General features: G+C 42.7%; 1 protein-coding gene across 15 annotated transcripts in view; it reads right to left on the reverse strand.

Annotated features, from left to right (window-relative positions):
- Window positions 1-6251: 6251 nt before the first annotated feature.
- Window positions 6252-20712, reverse strand: part of TCF7L2 (transcription factor 7 like 2) — a 170953-nt gene continuing 156492 nt past the window's right edge. For 3 of the 15 annotated variants that reach the window (XM_063163176.1, XM_063163174.1, XM_063163177.1), the window contains 4 exons: window positions 15936-15984; window positions 15339-15389; window positions 14111-14183; window positions 6252-8539 (listed from right to left, as the gene is read on the reverse strand). In XM_063163176.1, the coding sequence (XP_063019246.1) occupies window positions 8110-8539; window positions 14111-14183; window positions 15339-15389; window positions 15936-15984 (603 nt within the window). In that variant the 3' untranslated portion in view covers window positions 6252-8109. Of the gene's footprint in view, window positions 8540-13437; window positions 13511-14110; window positions 14184-15338; window positions 15390-15935; window positions 15985-20712 lie in introns of all 15 variants that reach the window. The other 12 variants (XM_063163182.1, XM_063163179.1, XM_063163180.1 and 9 more) reach the window with 6 other exon arrangements.

The following is a 20712-nucleotide window of genomic DNA, read 5'->3' on the forward strand; positions in this document are numbered from 1 at the left end:
CAAAAATTGGGTGATTAAACAGGACAAACCAAACCCCCTTTAAATGCTACTTTAGAGAGGATGTGTTCAAGTTCAAATGGGGGTTATTGTGTCTCAGTTTGCCATTGGGCAGTCAGGGTAACTGACCCAGCAATACCTGCCCAGAGGAAGAGATAATGTTTGAAATTTATGTTAGAAACAATTATCTACTTGACTTTTAAGTATGGGTCTTTCTGCTTTCATTTTTTAAGGAGGACATTAAAAAAAAAAAAAAAACAAAACAGAAAGGCTCCCAACACTTTGAAGGTCCTGTTTGTGCTGAAAACAGACTCCGTGAATTGGTAATTGGCCTCACAGAGCCCAGGGGAAGTGAGGCTGAGGGAGCTTGGCAGGCGGCACCGCTGCCATGCTCAGCACTTCTGCAGCCACCCACTGTCCTGTCCGGGCTGCAGGGCCTTGGGACAAGCCACCATCCCCACCCACAGCCTGAGCTCAGCACCCTCCTTGCTCCATCTCACCCACCTCTACCATCCCTTTACACCTCTGCATAAGGCTGGAGAAGGGTTCACAGGGTGATGTGGCTGTCACAGGGCTGCAGGTGGGCAAAGCACCCAGGGCCCCGTGGTGCTGGAGGACACGGCCCCCCTCACAAGGGCAAAGCAGGCAGGAGCCTAACTCTGGGCAGCTGGAAACAGAAGCAAAACAGCAAAGCCACAAACATGTAACTTCTCTGTTCTTCAGCGTTGCTTGCTGCTTCTTGTTAAACTGCAGCCTTTCACCCAGGGCAAGGCTGGCTCTCTTGCAGGTGAGGAGGGGAGAGGCGGCCTGCTGGCCTGGGGATGCCTGAAGCTGCTGGCTGAGGAATTACAGAATCACAGAATATGCTGAGTTGGAAGGGACCCACAAGGATCATTGAGTCCAACTCCTGGCCCTCATAAACACATGGGTGAGAAACAAAGAACAATCTTCAGCAAGACCATGAGCAATTTGTGGGCAGCCATGTCATGTCCCTGCTTGGTCAGGACAGAAGACACTGGCTGGTCCCCTCGGTGTCCCCGTGGCCTCCATGGAAGGGAAGGCTCGTTTTGAGCCTGGAAATGCTACAGAGAATCATCCTGCTAGAATCCTGCTCCCGCCTCCCCTTTGGGGCCATGGGTGAATCCAAGCCCACAGCGTGAATGCACACTCAGGAGCACTTGTGGCCATGCACAGAATGGACAACTTCAACCCTGCTGCTCCCAGGGAATTCAAACCGTTAGTAAAATGAATTAAGCTTTGCCAATATCTTTGCTTTAAAAATCAAAACAACAATAACAAAAAGACCAGTCAGGTTAATTACACTAGAGCAGGGAGGAATCTGTGAGATGTAAATACATTTCCATGAACATTAAAAGCAAACCCCTCACTAAAGTGTTTTTCTTTCACAAGCAAGCAAGAGAACGCATTGGATAAAACAAACTTTGCTTATTTTAGTTTCGACTCAATTACCTGTTAATGGAAAAAATCTGGCACCACCAATAATAAGGCAGGAATGAGATCACTGTTCTGGAGGCCTGGCTTGTCAGGGAAGCTTGCAACAAGAAGTGCATTTATCTGCCTTTCTATAACCCTTTTCAAGCACTCTGTCAGGGAGCCCAAACTGAACAGCCAGTTTAGGAGGAACTTGGAACCCACTCCAGGCCCCCTCGGCCCTCTGGGAAAAGGAAAATTATTGTTGGCAAGTCTGCCTGGCTCCAGAAGTTGATCCAGTGCCCCCCACTTGCCCATGCAGCAGCAGACAGAGCTAAGAATTTTGTTATAATTAAATAACAGTGTGCTGATTGGTTGCTGGAGGTGGTCTTGAAACTGGTGTTTAAGGCAGTAGAGAACAACGGTTACTATTCATAGAAAAAGCAGAGTCTTAAAATCCATCTGTTTCGTTCCAAATTTAGGCCAAAAAAATGCTCACTCACTGTCTTTAAAAATACCACCTGCTTAGCTATTTTGTATAATGTGCCATTATATAAGTTTGAAGAAGGAGCAGGCAGGGAAGCAGCGGGGGCTGAGGAGGGGTGGGTGGAACAGATTAAAAAGATATAGTTAGATCCAAAAATACCCCAGCAGCATATTTAAAAGGGAACGCAAAATAAGGGAGGAAAGGAGACAATTTCTGATGGAGATTAAAACCAGGGTGTTTGCTAATGCTTGGCAACCAGCTACTACAAATGGGCTTGTTTGCAAATAAGGTAATAATCTTTTTTCTCTCTTTCTTGAAAAAAACCCCACCCTTCTTGCTTTGCACACCCAGCTTCAGTCATCCCCGTGCTACAGAGCTGTGGAAACACCTTGAGACTTTCCCACCCTGTTCTGGTGGTGTCCAGGCCAGGGCATCACAAGCCCCTGCCAGCAGGTACCTCCTAAATGGGGCTGTGCTTCCCATCAGTGAGCTGGTGCCAGCTGCTAACTCAAAGGAATGAGACAAGAATCTGGAAACCCCACAGCACTGACTTTTCCAGAGCAGCTCTGCTCTGTGAGCAGCAGCATTAGCAGGGCCTGGTGTCCTGCAGATGTGTCTCTTATCTCCCCATTGTCCTTTCCCTCCCCTTGCTTCCCCACTGCAGTCTTACATAACATTACATATTGCAGCTGCAGTATTTCCACTTTTCCCTATACCCTTAACTCGTTCCCTTGTTCCCTCCAACATCCCAATGCTGTCCATGTCTCCTACCTAATCTTCTCAGCCTGCCAGCTGGGCAGGGGAGAGCAGATGCTGGTCCAGAAGTAGACGTGTGATAATTGGCCATCTGGATGCTGCCAGAGAGAATGGATAACAGCTGAGCTCTCCCTGCCTTTTCTTCAGCAGTGGGTCTGGAAAGGCTCTCTTCTCAGTGCCGGCAGAGATTTCCCTGGAACTCAGAGGGACTTTATCATCTCTGAGAGCTCGACTGCCGCTGTCAAATCTGGTTCAAAATGCCAGAGTATTCAAGAATTATCAGGAGAGGGTCAAGCAGATGGACAGAGAGCATGACTTCATGTTCTCCACTGCCTTAGACGTCCAGATTAATATCCCCCCACCCCAAATTTAAAAGCATTTCCAACCTCAGAGAAAGAGCCGCTCCTAGTATATGCATGAAAGTCATGAGTTAATATTTTTGATTGATCCCAGAAGAAAATCAGTCCAGGGGTTGGAAGAATACAGTTGTCAAAGAGTCCTTAAATGGGTTGGTGACATTATTGACAATGGGTGCTTGGAATTAACTCACTTGTAGCTGATCTGTCTCAAAAATCTCAAGATGTTTTCCAGAGACATCTTAAAATGAATGCCAAAGTAACTGTCTACACTTTTTTAATAACAGCAATTGCTACAATCTGAGAAAATTTGAATATTCATAGTTTTAAGGCTCCAAAAGCTTTAGATGTCCTGTCCAACAAAGATCACTTGAGATCAATCTCAGTCCTGTACTGAATTTAGTTTTCAGCTGGAGCACCTCTCCCAAAACAGCATCCAAACCCTTCATCCAGTCTTTGGTGGTAAAGTACTCCTATGTGTATGCCAGACATACCTGGGCAGCAGTGTCACACACATTATTGTTGTTAGTTATTATTAGTTTTGTAACTAAGAATAAGAATAAGAATAAGAATAAGAATAAGAATAAGAATAAGAATAAGAATAAGAATAAGAATAAGAATAAGAATAAGAATAAGAATAAGAATATTATTAACGTTCATTATTGTTGCAATGACCTATGCAACCATTTTACTGTAAATTCTCTTTACATCTTTTTTATAGTCTAATGAAATGAACAGGACTCTAAAGATTACTCTTTTTTTTCCTGCCTGTCCATTTTTTTCTTTGAAGCAAAGCATAAAACCATGTGGCACTGCCTTGAGTCAGCAATTACTTAAACTTTTTAAAATTCCATACGCTAAGTGAAAAATGAGATTTACAAAACTAATGGAAAATAAATGTCTCCCGAACATGCAATACATTGACTTGCTTCCTTGCCTTAGTCCATAAAAACAGATGGAAGCAATAGCTTCAGTGAATTACCTACTGTATGCAGGGCCCTGTGCTGTCTCTAGGCAGCCCTGGATGAGAACACACCATTCCACTTTAGCACCACCCCACTCTTGTGGCTGCCCTCACGGGTGTGGATCTAGGGGTGATCAGCCTGTTTCTCACCCTATTTTACACCTACAGTGCATAGACAGTGCTGTCTTTCCACCACGTTTCCACTGTTCCTGGACTCCTGGACATATAATTAATGGAATTTTCTCCCAGGAGCCTTGACCCAGCTCAATTCCTCTCTAAGCAAGGGAAATTTGGAGGCAAATCTAAAGGCACAATCCCTCAAAGGGATGCAGCCAAGGCACAACCTGGAGGAAACACAAGCAGTTGCTTTCCCAGGGATATACAATTGTTTTCCACAGCAAATAAATTCCCAGCATGAGTTCTCCACCACTCACAAGCCCTGTTCAATGTATCCTTGGAACACAAGCCTCTCACCACACACACAGAAGGAAAACTAATCTGCACGGGAATGGTGTTTCAGGACTCTGCTTTCTGAAGTTTGCCTAATAAAGCACAGAGCAAAGAACGCATTATTTTCCTGAATATATGAATCATACCTTGATGGTGTCTACTTTGAATCATGGCATTCAGAGATCTCCCTGGAGCACTATTCCTTACTTTAGAAGAGAGCAGCTATCCCCAGCAGAGATGCAGCACATGTGTCGGGCTGATGGATGGCCATGCTCTAGCAAGAGTCAAAACACTTAGGAAAAAGAAGTAAAAAACTCCCTAGAAACCTTAACTAGCCGGAGAATAATTTGAGCATTGCATTCAATTTACTGGCTACCAACAACAGCAACACTTGGCACCTTCCAAAAAGGTTTTGCAGCAATGTCCTTTTCCCCACTGCAGAGCCCTCTCCCACCCACGCTGCCCACGTGCCTGTCGTGGTTGATGAGGGAATGTGTTCCACTGAGGTCAAGGGCGGCATCATGTCAGACCACAACAAAAACATCATCAAGCCTTGGATCAAGAGAGATAAATGGAGCTTGATAAAAAATTCACCATGACTTAATCCTTCTAATAGGACATAAGAAACAATATTCATGTATTTACATTACTAACATGCTTGAACAAAGAAAAGGTTTGTCTTGTAAACCAGTAATTAAATATTAGCAATTAAAAGTACTGTATATTGCTTACACATTATACTTCACTCAGCACCTCCCAGGCCCTCACAAAGGAAATTCCTTCTGTGCAGCCAATGGACACTTTTGCAGGTTTTATCAGCCCCCACAGGAAAAGACAGCACCATCCCAGTGCTGGGCTTACCAGAACAGCCTGTTCCAGGTCTCTGCAGAACACTCACCCTTTCTGCAGAGCCTGCCAAGACCAACCAAACAGAAATGCAGTACCTGAGCAATGCACCTGCACAATGGCATGGAACAAAACCTGCTTCAACACCTTTACACTTCATTCTCTTCAAGTGTAGCAATTACCATGGCTGACATTTTCCAAGATGACTGGCCCTATGGTGACATCCACTTGAGATAGAATCCTGGAAATTAGGAAGTTTAAATCACCACTTATTAAAAAAAAAACCCAAACAAATCAACAACATAATAAGAATCTTGGAATACAAATTTACTTCCATCCTGCAACATCTGCAGGTAGTGCTGTCAGATGGATGGTGGATTCTCAGAACCAAGAGCAGGCTGTGCTGCAAGGGCTCATTGCATTAAAAAAACCCTCAAATATATGCAAAGCTGGACTCAAATTTGTCCAGAAGACAAAACCCAAGGCCAGAAGAAAGACTTTACTAATTAAGGCTATCTGGGCTCTCCTGTGTGACCTTTATAGGGCACCAGCTCTATGTTGTGAGATCACCAGGTTAAACAGAAATACATTAAAATTAATGGTATCACCAGCCCTGGTCTCCCATCCGTCCACCAGTCAGGCTCACTTCACAGGCAAGGACATTCCCTTAGCTCACATGCTGTCTTCTGCCAAATGATATGCCATTTTCTTTAAATAAAAAGGCTCTTTAATCACTACTACTCATGCAAAAGAGCACTGAGCAGGGAGAGGGCCAGTGCAAATGCAAATCCATTGAGTTCTCAAGGAACCCAAAGGAAACGGGATTTCTCACAACTAGAACTGGCTGCAACTTGCCACAATTTTCTCACTTTTTTTCCCGAGGAATTTTTCCGGTCGGACTGAAAATCTTTCCAGCCAGATAAAATGCAGTCAATGCATAAATGAGTTGACAAGTCATTCTCTGCACATACTAAGTTGCTTTTATTAATCCAGAACTGCATGCTACAGATACTGTACAGCATGAACATTTATTCATTACAAAAAATGGCTTCCAAACCATTAAAAATGAAAATCGGAATAAGAGCATAAAACGGAACAGTAACATCACAACTGTTAGGAAACATTCAAAGTATTCACAAAAAATGTTATAGTTAGCATCTTAATAAACCAGAGAAAAATCTGAGACAGTTTTACAATCGCTTCATGTCAACTACAATGGCACTGAATGAACAGATGAACAATTTTTCAGCTTTATACAGCGTTTTTTGCAACATCAACATGCCTAGGTTTTTTTTTTTTGTTTTAAGTTTGCTACCTACCTGTATGTAGTAAGTGTACATAAAAGTGGCAGTCTGATTTTCCTTTTATGAATAATCTAATATACAGAATTTGGCCCTTAAGGGTTTATACCTCTTCATTTTAAATGCTTTCCGGACAATCTGCTACCAAACACGTCTGTTATAGGTGACATTAAAACTACATACATATCTACCTATGTAACATCACAGCAAAACATGATGAACAAAAAAATTACAGCATTAAAAAAAATAATAAAGTTGTCGGGAGAAAGTTAAAAGTCACTGAGAATTTTGGCACATAAAAATTTTGCACACAGCCTACAGTCCTAATGTCGCAGGGGATTCAGCTGCAGTTCTGAACGGGAGACACTTGGACCTTGCTATTTTTCAAACAGCATTGCTAAAAATTCCCTTGCTAAATTTTCAAGTCTTTTCGAGTGTAATGGCTTTTAAAGCAATTTCATTCTTTACACTATTGATCCTTGAAAAAATGCATCTGCGAATGTCCATTTGGTGGCAACCGTATTTCATATAGCAAAAAAAAAAAAAAAAAAAAAAAAAAAAAAAAAAAAAAAAATCACAAAAACAAATCAAAAACAAAATCCCGGAAAAAATATATATATACACATTTATATATAAACTTAAAAACCTTGTACAAATGAGTTGTTATATATAAGATGCTTACACTAAAGGAAAAAAAACCCCTTTATACAATGTTTCAAGGAAAAAATAAAAGAAGAAAAAAACATTTAAAAAGGGACAACATACAGATACAACAAGCAATTTCTAAAGCAATAAATACTACTGGTCCAATAGCGTTGTGATACTTTTAATTGTTGAGTAGCGTCCCCTCCCCCAAAAAGAACAACACCATGGAACAAGGTATATTAACACATTTTTTAACCCTTTGTTTCTGTACATTTAAACAATAACAAGTAACATCACAATAAAGGTTGTTTCACACAAGGAAGAAAAAAAAAAGAAGTAGTAGCGGCACCGCATTCGTTGTGCCCTTAAAGGTTTAAAAACCAGATGTAAAATGATTGGTTCGCAAGCTCGTATTTAATACAAATAATAAAGAACCAATGCCTCTGGCAAGGGCTGCTTCAAAATTGCTTCTTTTTTTTTTTTAATTTTTAAAATCAGTCTTTAAAACTAAGCTATTGGAACTACATAACAATTATGTATATATATATATTTTTTAAACGCTACAAAGACTTTAAACAGCTGTTGATAAAAATTTTGGCAGAATCATGAGGCTTTTCTCATCTACATATTTAAAAAGGATAAATTGAAATAAGAATGGGTCAAATATTGACCAATGAACTCGATAAAACATCAACTAATGTAGCCACATGGCACAAATTAAAAACGAAACCGAGAAACGACGACAAACAGCGGACGACAACAAGGAGAAGAAAAAAAAAATAAAGAAAAGGAAAAAAAAAAACCAAACCAAAACCCCAAATACCAACAGAATTCAATCCCCCCGAAAGGAAACTGAAAGGGCTAACAAGGCTAAAGCTATTCTAAGGACTTCGTTACAAGGGAGAGTGGCTGGGGCTGTGTCCCCGGCAGCGAGCTGTGGGAATGCAAGGAGGACGTCGAGGGCTGTGCGAGGGATGCGGCGGCGGCCGGCGGGAGGGCGGCCGGCGGGTGGTCCAGGGCCCCGTTGGGGCAGCTGGCGGCGGGCAGGGCGCCGGGCTTGCTCGCGGCGCTCTCAGCGAGCACGAGCGAGGATGGCGGCGGCATCATCACCAGGTGTGCCAGCGGGTCGGGCTTCAATGACAGCGAGAGGGGTTGCGTTTGTTCAGTCTGTGGTTTCGAGTCTCTGGAGGGGGAGGCGAGCATGGCGGGGGAGGACGGAGGAGAGTCTAGTAAGCTTCCATCTGAAGAGGGTGGGCTGACGCAGCTGCCTTCACCTTGTATGTAGCGAACGCACTTTTTTTTTCTCCTAGAAACAGGGAGAGAGTTATCCATGAATAAAGGGCAGAGACGCTGATGGAGACAGTCAGCTACAGCAAAGAGCCATCAGTCAGCTACTCTGGGCTCTGCATGGGTGGCATCCTGGCCCCACGTGCCATCCTGGGGGTCTGGCAGGGTGTCCTCAGCACCAAACCCGCTTGGGAATCTCCCCTCGGCTAACAGATTTGGAAAGGATTCACCAATTAATTGTCTCTTCATCCCTCTCCTCTTCAGGCCGCCTCCTTTCCTTATTTTCATAATCAGAAAACCAGATAAATGGGTTTTGGAGCCCACTGTTCTAATCTACAAACTTTCCTACATGGGAAAAAAAATATTAAAAAGTAGTTTAATCCTCCTAAAATAAAAACCCTGGATAGCTGATGGTATCTCAAGATGTCCCATTACACTGTCCAACTCAATGGGGCTACAGCTACACCTGCATCACCTGTGGTGTCATACGGTGCCCTGCCCTTGGGAGGCAAGATCAGCTGCAAACTACTGCTCATTGCTTTCTCCTCTGTTAAGAACCACACCAAATCCAGAAATGTCAGTCAGACAGAAGGGATATATAACAGAGAGAATGAGAGAGAGGGGAAATAAAAACAAAATGAACAAACAAAGCAAACAGAAGAAAAAAACAGGAAAAGAACAGGAAAAACAGAGTATGATCCAAAATAACAAGAATAACTGGTTGTATGGCCTGCAGGTTGTGGCTTTAAATCGACTCAGTTTTACTTTTTGTTTTAGGGGTGAGTGGTAGATTTGGGAAGCTGCTTGTCTGCGTTTTGGGGGTTTTCCTCTGAGAGGCCATCCATGTAACTCCAGGGTGGGATCCAATTTCAGTAGGTGAAGAGCACGACGACAGGTACAAAGGTGAGGAGCAACATGGATTTAATTTCACACCAGGGCATGTGAGAGTCTCACAAGAGCCGCTCATCTTCAAATAAATAAGTGACCCGACAGAGATCTTTTCTCCTCCCTCTGTCCACTGGATAATGTAAAGGAGCAATGAAAACAGATGACAGTTTCACACCATCTCTCTTGCCAAGTATGTGCAGGACAATTCTAGCAGTAGGACAGAAGTAATGAGGCAAACAACCACAGCATCTGGCAGAATGATGCCCAGTGGCCACCTTGACCCTAAGCCTGCTGGCTCTTCAGCCCCCTGATCCACAATCACACTTCCCAAGGGAGGTGCTGAAGTGCTGTCACAGCCCAAGGCATAGGACAAAGCCTGTCTAGAGCAGCTCTGCCATGAGAACTTTGGAAGCTCAGCTAAGCTGCACAAAGCCACCAACGTGAAGGAGGAGGTTGCTCTCCCTCTCCAGTTGATACCCAGTTGATCACCCCAGCTCTGCAACTCCATCAGAGGGAGTGCCTGAGCGTGGCACAGCAGCTGAGTGTCACCAGGGGACATTCCCCCCTCCAGGAGGTGCCCCAGTTCCACTGCTGGTCACCAGTGTTCTCCCCTAGGTATGACATTAAACCAAGCTCCACCCTCGAGGCAATGAGATGCTTCTCATTTGCAAAGGAGACCACACTACCTTGATCCTGGAGTTAAAACGATCATCTCCCATAGCCAGGAAGGGAACAACAAACCCAGTACCCCATCTTTCACCAGCTTCAGTGAGGGACCAGTGCTGTGACATCCCTCAGATTCTGCTCCATGTGCCACATGGCAAGGTAAGGGGTTAGGGCTATTAGAGTTTTAACCACGTTAGCCTGCAGATCAATACATGCTAAAAACTAAATACAACCATGCATCTTAAATGTTAAAAAGAAAGAAAGAAAGATAGAAGACAGCAAGTGAAGGCTGTAAACCATGCTTTATTAGAGCAATGTTAAAAGACAGGAAAAAAATTAATTTGGTGGGCTCAAAACAGACCTTGTTAATTCTTCTACCATCAACAAACAATACTGGAGATATCTGGCTCTTGGCTAAGGACAGTTCTGCTCTGCTCTCCCCTCTCCTCCCTCACTGCTTCCTACTTTAGCTATGCAGCACTACCAGGGGCACAGTTCCTGTCTGGACCTTCTGTACAGCTCCAGTGGCAAAGCAGGACAGTTAAGCTCCACAAAGCTCACCAATCCTCCTTGTGTAAGGAAAGATGAGCTCTTACAATCTGGAGACTGCAGGACTCCCTTTCCATCCCCAAATTAAAATTACTTGCAAGCAGAGACCCAAGCTCTGCCTGCCTCATTGATGGGGGTCCAAAAGTCCTTTAACTGGACTGCTCTGAACCTACAGGGCAGTAACTTATTGAACTGGAGGCAGTTTGAATCTAGTATGCCAGCATTTCAGATTTCTTTTTAATATTATTTATGTTCTGTGGCCTGAAAGAAAGAGCTCCCATGGCAAAGCAGCTTTAAACCAGGTTTACCTGACTTTCTGACACTGCAGAGCTAACAACCTTTAAAAAAAAAAAACATTGCTCTGCTACCTGAAGTAATTTTCTTTTGACTAGGATTAAGGGAGCATATTACTTCTTTTGCCAAACTCTTTAATAGTGTGGCCACTCAGTAGTCTGAAAATAATATTTACTTAAATCATGATGGCTCAAGGGGGGAGATATTTCTGCAATCTGTGCCAATCACACCATGGTTACCTGTGCTCATGTACCTGTCAGGGTTAAGTGGGACAAAAGGTCCAGAGGGCAAACCCCCAAACCATGCAAGCCTGATTTTAGCAGACATGAAGACCACCAGGCAGCTCTGGTGAGGGGGAATAAGCAAAAATCTAAGGAACTACTTGTGCCTTAATTTTGGTCTCCAAAAGGTTGGAACAAAAATACTACATATTGCCCCCTCAGAAGCACTAATGTGGATTATTCACTTGTGCATTGCTCTGAAAGTGTTAACTTACTACATCAGTAGAGCAAACACAACAGACCTGAAACCACTTTTGCTGCTTTTGAAACTAGCCCTGGAATAACACCAGGAAACCTGTAATGCTGCAATTGCCATGAGTGAAAGCCACAGAAGAGTGCAAGGGTTTATTCAGTTGCTGCGGGCAAAGATGTCTCAGTTTTCACCACAGTAGCAAACTGCACATCTTTAGCACCTACCTAAGGTGTACTACAGAATGCTACCATGCTAGCAAATGCAATGTTATAATGGTTAGGACCAGAACTAGGAGAGAAATGCTCCAATACCTAGTGGTAAAATGCCTCCATGCATGAAAAAACAAAACAAAACAAGAAACCAAACCAAAACAAAAAGAAGCAGTTGACTCTGAATCAGTAATCCAGAACTATCAGCTATACCACTGAAGTTGTCCCTGACGCACTGAAAAGACTTCTGACCAAAATCTGGTATAAGTTAAGAGAGGGTTTATGCTTCACATGTAACCTAAGCACTGTACAGACCAAATAAAAAGTTTCCTTGCTGATAAAATGTAGTTTTAAAAGTATGTTGCTTACTTAAGCAGCCAGGAAAAGATAAAGCAACACAAACATGATGTGCCCCCAGTTCTGGTACTTGGCATGCAGAGCCTGACATGCTTCACATACTCTATCTCTAGACTACACAAATATCTGCTGATAGTGTGCAGCAAAGTAACCACAGAACAGAGCCTAACTAAACACAGCACTGCAGTCCTTGGCTAGCATGAAACTCCTGACACAGTGAAGTAGCTACACAGCTCTTCTGGACTAAACCCTTCTCCCTCCAAGCACTACAGAACTGCTGCTTTCCCAGCTTGTTTAACACATGTCCTGGTACTGATATCTAACCCCCAGCACCCCATAATACCATGCCTCAAATGGGAGAACACACAACCTGCAGGAGGCATTTCTGGTGCCTCCTCTGGTACACTGACACAAACCACCACCCTCAGTCCTGGACACTAAGCACAGACAAGACTGCGTGCATACACAAAATACGATGGACATCTGAGCTACATTCTAAATGAGATGGAGCACATGGGACTGGCATGAGTAAGAGGGGAAAATGTGGGAGAGGAATCACTACACACAGAGTGTGGTTTGGGTTGAAATACCTACCATCATAATATTCCAAATTCAAAGACTGCTTGTATCAGAATAAAGAAACAACAAATTTAACCAAATGCGATCATTTAAGGAAAAAGGAATGAGAAAAGAACTACTCGGTATCCCTCCACCAAGAAAGAAGTACGTACTGAGTTACACATGGAATTAAACTCCAGTAGAACATGGGCTGCCGGAATTTGGGCTCTCTGATGTCTTTCAACTCCTTTTAATGCTGGAAACTGTGCTACTAAAGTTGTAATTAGTTTTGTCTAGAGCTCAGACGTTTACAGCTCACTTGTTGGGATAAAATTTAAGAAAAAATATATTTTTGGGATTAGGAAAAAAGATTTCAGATAATTTAAAAAATTATATCTACATAAACCTTACAGAGGCATAGTAGCCAACAGGTAGCTGTTTTAATTTTTCAGATAATACCAAAAGAATGAATACAATATAAGCCGTAAACACTGGCTTTTACATCTCGAATAACAAAAAAACCACTAGTACTGCAGATCCCAGAACCTTTTTTAAAAAGCCTCTGCAGGTAGGGGGCATAGACCCAAATGAAAGATAAAATATAAATGTCCAGCTAAACATTAATTTCACTGACAATCTGGAAAAAATGACAAAAAATCGCCAAAAAAAAAGCCAGGTTTAAGGACTTTGAGTTTTCTTGTTCCCAGTTCTACCACCAGGGAGAGGTTATTGGTAAAGAAAGAGAGAAAATGGCATTAAATTAGCAAGAAATTCCAAAGATCAAAGATTATTAGCAATTGATGCTGTGGGAGAGAGAAAGGTGGGGAGTGGGGAAAAAAGATTAAAAAAATAAAATCACACAAATGCACTAAGAGGACAGATTGCTTTTATTTCCCCAAAGGCCTAATGGGTAGTTTTATACCTGCATGGTTTGCACCATAAACTCTGTCGGTCAAGCCCGAACAATGCCCGACACTTCTTTGGAGTATTTGCATCTGTTAGCATAAGGTAAACACAAAAAATACAACACAATGGTGGATAGAGCTCATTTGGTCTGAGTCATCTCAGCTACAGCTACGTTCAGCTTGCAATCACCTCCGCTTTATTTGGTAATCTCCCCTCGTACCAAGGGCAGGAAGGAAAACAGGACTTTCACAATGAGCCAAAGAAAAAAACAAAAAAAAAAAATCTCCGACACAGCCACGAGCCTGTGTGGTGTGGGTACCGCACTCGGTGCCGCGTTATCAAGGGCTTTGGGAGCCACTGTCCTTGGGTGGAGGCTTGGAAGGCAAGAGCGTGGTTGGGCCACGGGTCAGATGGGCTTAAGGTTGATGCTGTTTTACAGTGGGTTTTTGGCTAGCAGCAGCAAAGAGGAAGGCAAAAAAAAAAAAAAAAACCAACCAACCAACAAAGGAAAAAAAAAAAAAAGCAAAACCCTTTCGGAGAGATGATTACTGATGGCAGTGTCCCACTCCCTTGTGTCTTCTAGATCACAACACAGAGCTACAAAGCAACAAGGCAGGAAAAAAAAGGGGAAAGTACCAAATAAACCAGCTGCAAATCAGCCATAGCGAGTCTGGGAAAACTATACACACCTGCAGGGGCCGCACCAGTTATTCTGTTGATCAAGGCCAAAGCGCGCTCGGCATTTCTTAGGAGCGCTCAGGTCTGAATGAGTTCAAGAAAAGCGAGCAGAAAAGGGAGAGAGGAAAAAAAGAAAAGGGGAGAGGGGGGAGTGAGAGAGAGAGGAAGAGAGAAAAGGGGAGAAAAAAGAGAAAGGTAAAAATAAGGAAAAAATAAAAATAAAAAAGGGAATAAAAATCAATGTCCTTGTTATTAATTGCAAATATTGACTTTTGATTTAAAAGTTTAAAAAAGTGATAATTACATTTTTATTCAACTCTTGAGATTAGCTGTTGCAATTAAAGCTGCAGTATCCCTTTATAAAGGACTGTTTCTTTCCCTTTTAAGAGAGCAGGTAGAGGAAAGTCTTTGTGGTTGGTCTAGTAGGATGTTTCAGGCAAGATTGATTTGGGCTGGGGTTTCTTTTTTGTTTGTTTTTTGTTTTTTTTTTAAGAGGGGGGAAAAAGGAAGAAAAGAAGCTGAGTATGGAAGTTAGATCCTGAACATGCTTTTTTCTTCAACTCAGATACAAAATAAGAGAAAAAAAAAAAAGAAAGGAAAAAAAAGAAATTATATCTCCTGGGATAATGCAGCTTTTGGAATAACATTCAATTTACTTGTTTTCATTAATTTGTATTTAAAAGAATGGATAAGAATAAGCAGACTGCGGAATGAGTATGTTAGTATCAGCCAGAAAATAAAATGTAAAGCATGGCAAGGTGCTGAGTTAGTGCAGCTAGTGAATTGCAATGAACAGGCTTGAGCAGAAAGGAAAAAAAAAGATACAAAACTAAAATAATAATAAAAAATGCGTATGCATGCTAATGTGAGAAGACTTAGTGGGAGCCATGAAAAATGCCATTAGATTAAGGAGGTTCATTACTGACTTGCTTCCATTCTTTATCAGTCTCTTTAAAGAAATACTGCATATTCAATTTGCACAGTTAGTACAACTCTTGCGTTATTTTTACTGTATTACTGTTTTAATAGCAATTGTTACAAAAACAAAAAACAAAATTAAAAAATACTATCAAACATAATAGATATAAAGATATATAGATAATAAATACTATCAAAACGTGTGGATGGTATTTTTTTCTTAATGTCATAAGTGTTTAATGTTAAAATCTATAATGGCAGGAAAAAAAATTAAAAAGCAGTTTATAAACTATTTTAAATGACTCAAAATGACGTTAGCACCTGTAATCGGAGGAAGTGAAAGGCAAGGATTTAGGAAACATTCGCTGTGTTCTGAAAAAAAAGAACAAATTATACAAAGGCTTCAAAAAAACTAAGTTAGGGCTTCTTCAAGATCGACTATGAGATTGCCTATGCAGTATTTCTAATTTCCTATATAGAATGGCAAACCTCCTTAATTTAAGATGGGTGCGATTTACCACTGTAAGGCATGCATCAGGACATCCAGGGACAGCCCAAATTAACAGCGCACGCACACGGACACGCACACACGCGCACGCAGGACGCGCACGGCTGATAAACCACGGCACAGGCATTCCAGCTACGGCTCTGCGCTACGGCCTCGGCAGCCACGCGGACAAACCCGGCCGTGCCGCGCGAGGAGGAGGAGGCTCTGACATGCAATGGCTGGGTTACTAGGTTTAGAAGGGCGGTAACGCGGGAATTATTGGAGTGCATTTTAAAAAAAAAGCTGTCTAGCATAGGGACTGGCTCCCCTGAGGCCAGGAGACCTGTGCCCACCTCCCCCGTACCTACAAGGGTCACACCAGGACTGCCACACTTCCACTAAGCAAGAGGTTTAGACTTGTCCTTACTTACCATTGGTCTCTCCTGGCTGCTTATCCCTTTTCCTCTTCTTCTTCTTTCCCTGCAGAAAACATACACAAAGGAGAAGGATTAGAATTAAGCCCCAAAGAAGTGTCCTTGCAAGAGGGCACGGAGTAATGAGGCTGCAGCTGGAGCAGGAAGCTCCCAAGGGGGAGCACTGAAGTGTGACACTGGCTCACCCCCTGTGCAGGGAACTTTGGGGGTTCCCAAGGAGATACTGCACCCCAGGATTGACTCTGCCTGCCCACCCAGTGACTTTTCAGACAGCCTCACTGCTGCCCACCCAGCGCAAACAGCCACCAAGGCCATGGGCAGCTGAGGTGAGGGCAGAAGGATTTGCAAGATGCTGCTTTTGAGCTAAGATCATCACGAAGCCAAAAACATCTCACATGTGTACGCTCCTGCATGCAGAAGTTTCAGAAATCATTTGTGGTCATGTATTGGTGGGACAGGGAGGAGAAGGAGAGGGAGAATAGAGAGGGGAGAGTGAGGTCAGACTGAGCTCCTGGAGTTCCTCAGCACTAAACCCCAAGCATTCATGCAAACAAGGAAGTCCACAGTAATGACTGTATCCTAACCTGCAGTTATAAAGTTCCACTGACAACCTAGAAAGCAATGCCAGGACAAGAAAGACATAGCCAAGACCCTTCCCACATTTTCTTCTATCACAAGGAAACAACCAGTATTATTTTGCTAAACTCTATCCCTTTCCCAAATGTTGCACCACAAGACGATGAAATTTGTTGCAGTTTTTGACTGGAGGGGGAAAAGCCTGTTCTGTTTCTCTCCAAAAGTGTGGGAGAGGACAACTAGGAGCCCAGCTTCTGTGGAAAAACAGTAATTGCTTTCCAATAGAAAAAATATAAAGTAATAAGCACAACTCAAAAGAGAAAAGCTATTTTTCCAAGAAAACTCCTCTAACAGTGAGGTACAGGGTTTTGCAGACTAGTACAACAAGGCCAGTGTAGGCAACAGAGTAATTTCATTTTCACAGCTCTCCAAATGCTAAAAGCAACAGCTTTTAGGCCAGCAATGTCAGCTGTGAACAGCACAAGAATTCCTGGCTTTGAAGACATGGTAGCAAGTGCAGTTGCTGAGAAGACCTCAGAGCAGCAGTCCCTTGTGGTCAAGGGGCAACAAACATATCTTGGAAGGAGGAATCTCACAGAACTTTTGAAGGGTTGGATGTATCTGGGAAACCCAAGAGGTTCTCCCACACAGTGGGCACCTCTCTCAGTAGATGGATTCCAGATACACGGTTAAGATGGACTTCAGCGTGGCACATGCACACTTGGGATGCTCCCTATGATAGATTTCCTGGAATGTATTAGTAAAAAATTCCTCCAACGTGAATGTAGAACATTGATCTGTCATTGTCCTGTTTTTCCTCCACAAAGCTGGCCTTGAAGCACAGGGTTTCTGCACTCATTCCCCGTGCTTGCTCAGGGTTGTAAACTGCCATCCTGTTGTCCAGGCTGTTCCAGGTTTATGAGATTTTTCTGGAGATGGAAATAGCAGTGTGAACTGTCCACCTCAAAGGAACTTTAAACAGCAGGCACATAATCCTGCAGCCTCATTGCTGATGACAAATAATCTCTGACACCTCTGAGGTAATTTTTTGGGATATGGAAGTTGTCAGTTGCTAGAGCAGCCATAAGTCTAATGTGACAGGCAGATAAGGCAGACCAGCATTGCTCCTAAAGCTCCCTGAGAACAGAATAGGGAAAAGCATGGTATCTTGAAATCCATGTATCACATAAAGATGCAAGAGGCTCAGACTCTTCTCCATCTATATTGATCTAGATTGACAGTAACTCTGCAAAAATCACTGAATTTTTTCCAGTTTTCAACAGTGTAACCAAAACCAGACAATTGCCTCAAGATCATAAGCCTGACTTTTATTTAAGCTCAAGGAGGCCACTGGCATAATTAACAGACTGCATCTGTGGCAAATTTGCTTAATTTTTGCAGTACATTTGAGAATTCAAGGGCTATTTCAATTTGAGACCTTATAACTTCTTCACTCGAGGGCCAGCCAGAACAAAGGTCAGGAGTCACCTGCCTTTCACAAGCTCTTCAAGCCAGGTATTAAAGTACTGTAATGCCATTAGGGAGCAATCTGTTAAAAACAGCTGATCTACAGGAATGTCAGCCAGGGACCAGGAATTTCTTGTTCTTTTTCAACACAAACTTTTAAAACTCTTCCTTCCTAACAAAGAATGGACACATGTCACATCAACTTCTTTACACCCTTTTCAAAGCACCAGGGAGAAGAATAATCTGGTTTGCTTGTTTAATTTCTGGGCTACAAGAGGACATTAGACTACGTAGCTAAATTAATACATGGATTTAAGGAAATAACTGTGGCAGCAGTTTTTCAAGCGCTCTGCAGAAGGCACCATTTTTTCTTTGTCTAAGATTATTCTCCCAAGACTTCAGCAGATTATAACATTTTCTGTTGTCATACTATACAAGTTTTTATGCTGCGAGTAAATATGGATTAAATACCTACTAACAATTTTGGTAGCTCCCTCTCCAGAGCCAAGCTAAGATGGGTTTTGATAGGTCTGCAGAGTTCTTGGGTACTAATTTTCTAGACAAGTAGTGGGTGAGGTGACTGGACCCTTACATACTTCTGAGTCCAGCACTCAGCACTGCTAAACATCTCACATCAGATCTCAGGAAGAGCCAATGTGCCTTGTGACACCAACAAGGCATAAGGCTGAAAGCTGCATTTCCTGAATGCACTGCTCCTGTCTCTGAAGACTTGGGCTATAGCTGGCCTTATCCCTGAGCCTGATGTGAGGTGCTTAACAATTTAACCACTTCAAGCAGCCCAAAGTCGCTCCCCTGCTAGATGTGTGAAAGGCTCGAGACCCTACAAACGGCTGAGGGAGGAGGGGCACTCAGGAGAGCTGTGAATGGACCAGGAGAGGAGACATAAATAAATCCTGCGGATGATGCAAAGGTACCACGCTCTCCTCAGGCAGGAAGGTTCCCCCTGAAGGTCACCTGGGGGGACAGCATCAAGCCGCTGGGAAAGCACCGGCTTTCTCATCCTGTCCTTTTTAGCTTGAGAAGAAAGGGTTTCTCAGTGTTCACACAGTGAGGACAAAAGTAAAAGGTCCTAAACACTGAGGCTTTGTACATGCCCATCTGTCGGTGGCACAGGCACTGTGCAGAATGAACATTCCCGAAACCTCAGTCGAGCCCAGACTCCCTTTTGAACACCCAAGATGATGATACTGCACAGTGCTGAGCAACTACCGCGAGCCTATGGTCTGACAGCCTCAGGCCAGACTGTGCTGAAAAGGGAAGGAAAATGGGCTAAGCAGGAGCTGTGCCTCATCAGGCTTAAAAAGGTCTCCTCTGAGGAGCACGGGATCAAGAATATTCTGAACTGGAAGGACAATTGAGCATGCACAAGTATACCTGTAATGACCAAGGAGGGAGAGCTGAGGCCGGTGGAAGGAAAAGATGATCAAGAAAACAGAAGGATTTGAAAAATTGTCCCTAAGTACATATTGCTAAATAAGTGAGCATGTGTATTCTCCACCACTGAAATGGCAGAAGAGTGTAAAGAGCTGCTGCTGCTTGTCCTGGCTTCACTGCAGACTCTGAACAGGCTTCCTCCCACCCATACATTTAAAAATGCAGATTCACAGAGGCAAGTATTGTCATATACAGCAAAACAGAATATTTCTGGTAAAACAGGCAGTGATTTTGATGAGGATGGAAAAGACAGACTTCAGCAAAACTGTAAGGTGTAACTCTATTCAAAACTGGCATCAATCTTAGAGCTGTTGGTCCCCAAACCTGCAGGGAAGTGTGACTAGAAGGCAGAGAACAGGGTTTATTACAGAGTTACAGACCTTGAGAGTTTTAGGTGATTTTTATTTAACTTAAAAAAAAAAAATCAAGATGCTGCTATAATCCTATTAAAAAGGGTTTAGAGCTCTCACCAATCCACAAATCTGTCAAGAATTTATGGGCTTAGGCTTGCAAACACTTATTACCATCTGCACCGCTTACCCTTCATGGAAGGAGCTATTTAGTATAAGGGTTATAAAGCTGCCCTTATGCTTTTTAACAGACAAAAAATAGTAGCTAGCACTTTTAGCTCAAAAACAGGCTTTCTGAAAAGTAGGGGGATGAATCAATTTTAAAACAATCCATCAGTTGATAATGAATTCCAATATATTTTTTAAAAAATTAGGAGGGTGGGGGGGGGGAAAGAAAGGTAATATGGGTATGAAAAAGAAAACATAAACAAAATACATAACTATGGAGTGTGGAATAATTCATTTAACCCCACTTGAGAGTAAGACTTTCAGAAATATAATGCTTTTGGTTTTGCCAGTCCTTCTCTGAAGCTAGGATAAGTCATTCTTCCACTTTCCACTACACTCTCACACACATAAGCACAAGACACTAATTATTTATCTCTTTTGGTGGAAAGGAGAGGAGCATACAAGGGGCATTTTAAATTTCGTTTTAAAAAATGAAATTCAAAATGACCAGCAAACCAAACAGCATTTCCAGATGCTGGTAAAAGTGAAGGGAAGACTTTTTTCACAGAGCTCTACTGTTATCCTCAAATTCTAACCCCATACTAGTCCCAGCCAGGAAGCCTCTTCCAAGTGGGAATTACCCCCCAGCAGTTTCAGTATCACCAAGGGAAGCGCCTGTTGTCGTTACCACATTGGGGTCCTGAGACTTTCCATGCAGTGCTTGTGTGCAATGCATGGTCATAGCTCAGCAGGTCACA

Source organism: Melospiza melodia, chromosome 9 (genome assembly GCF_035770615.1).
Source record: "Melospiza melodia melodia isolate bMelMel2 chromosome 9, bMelMel2.pri, whole genome shotgun sequence".
NCBI classification, from domain to species: domain Eukaryota; kingdom Metazoa; phylum Chordata; class Aves; order Passeriformes; family Passerellidae; genus Melospiza; species Melospiza melodia.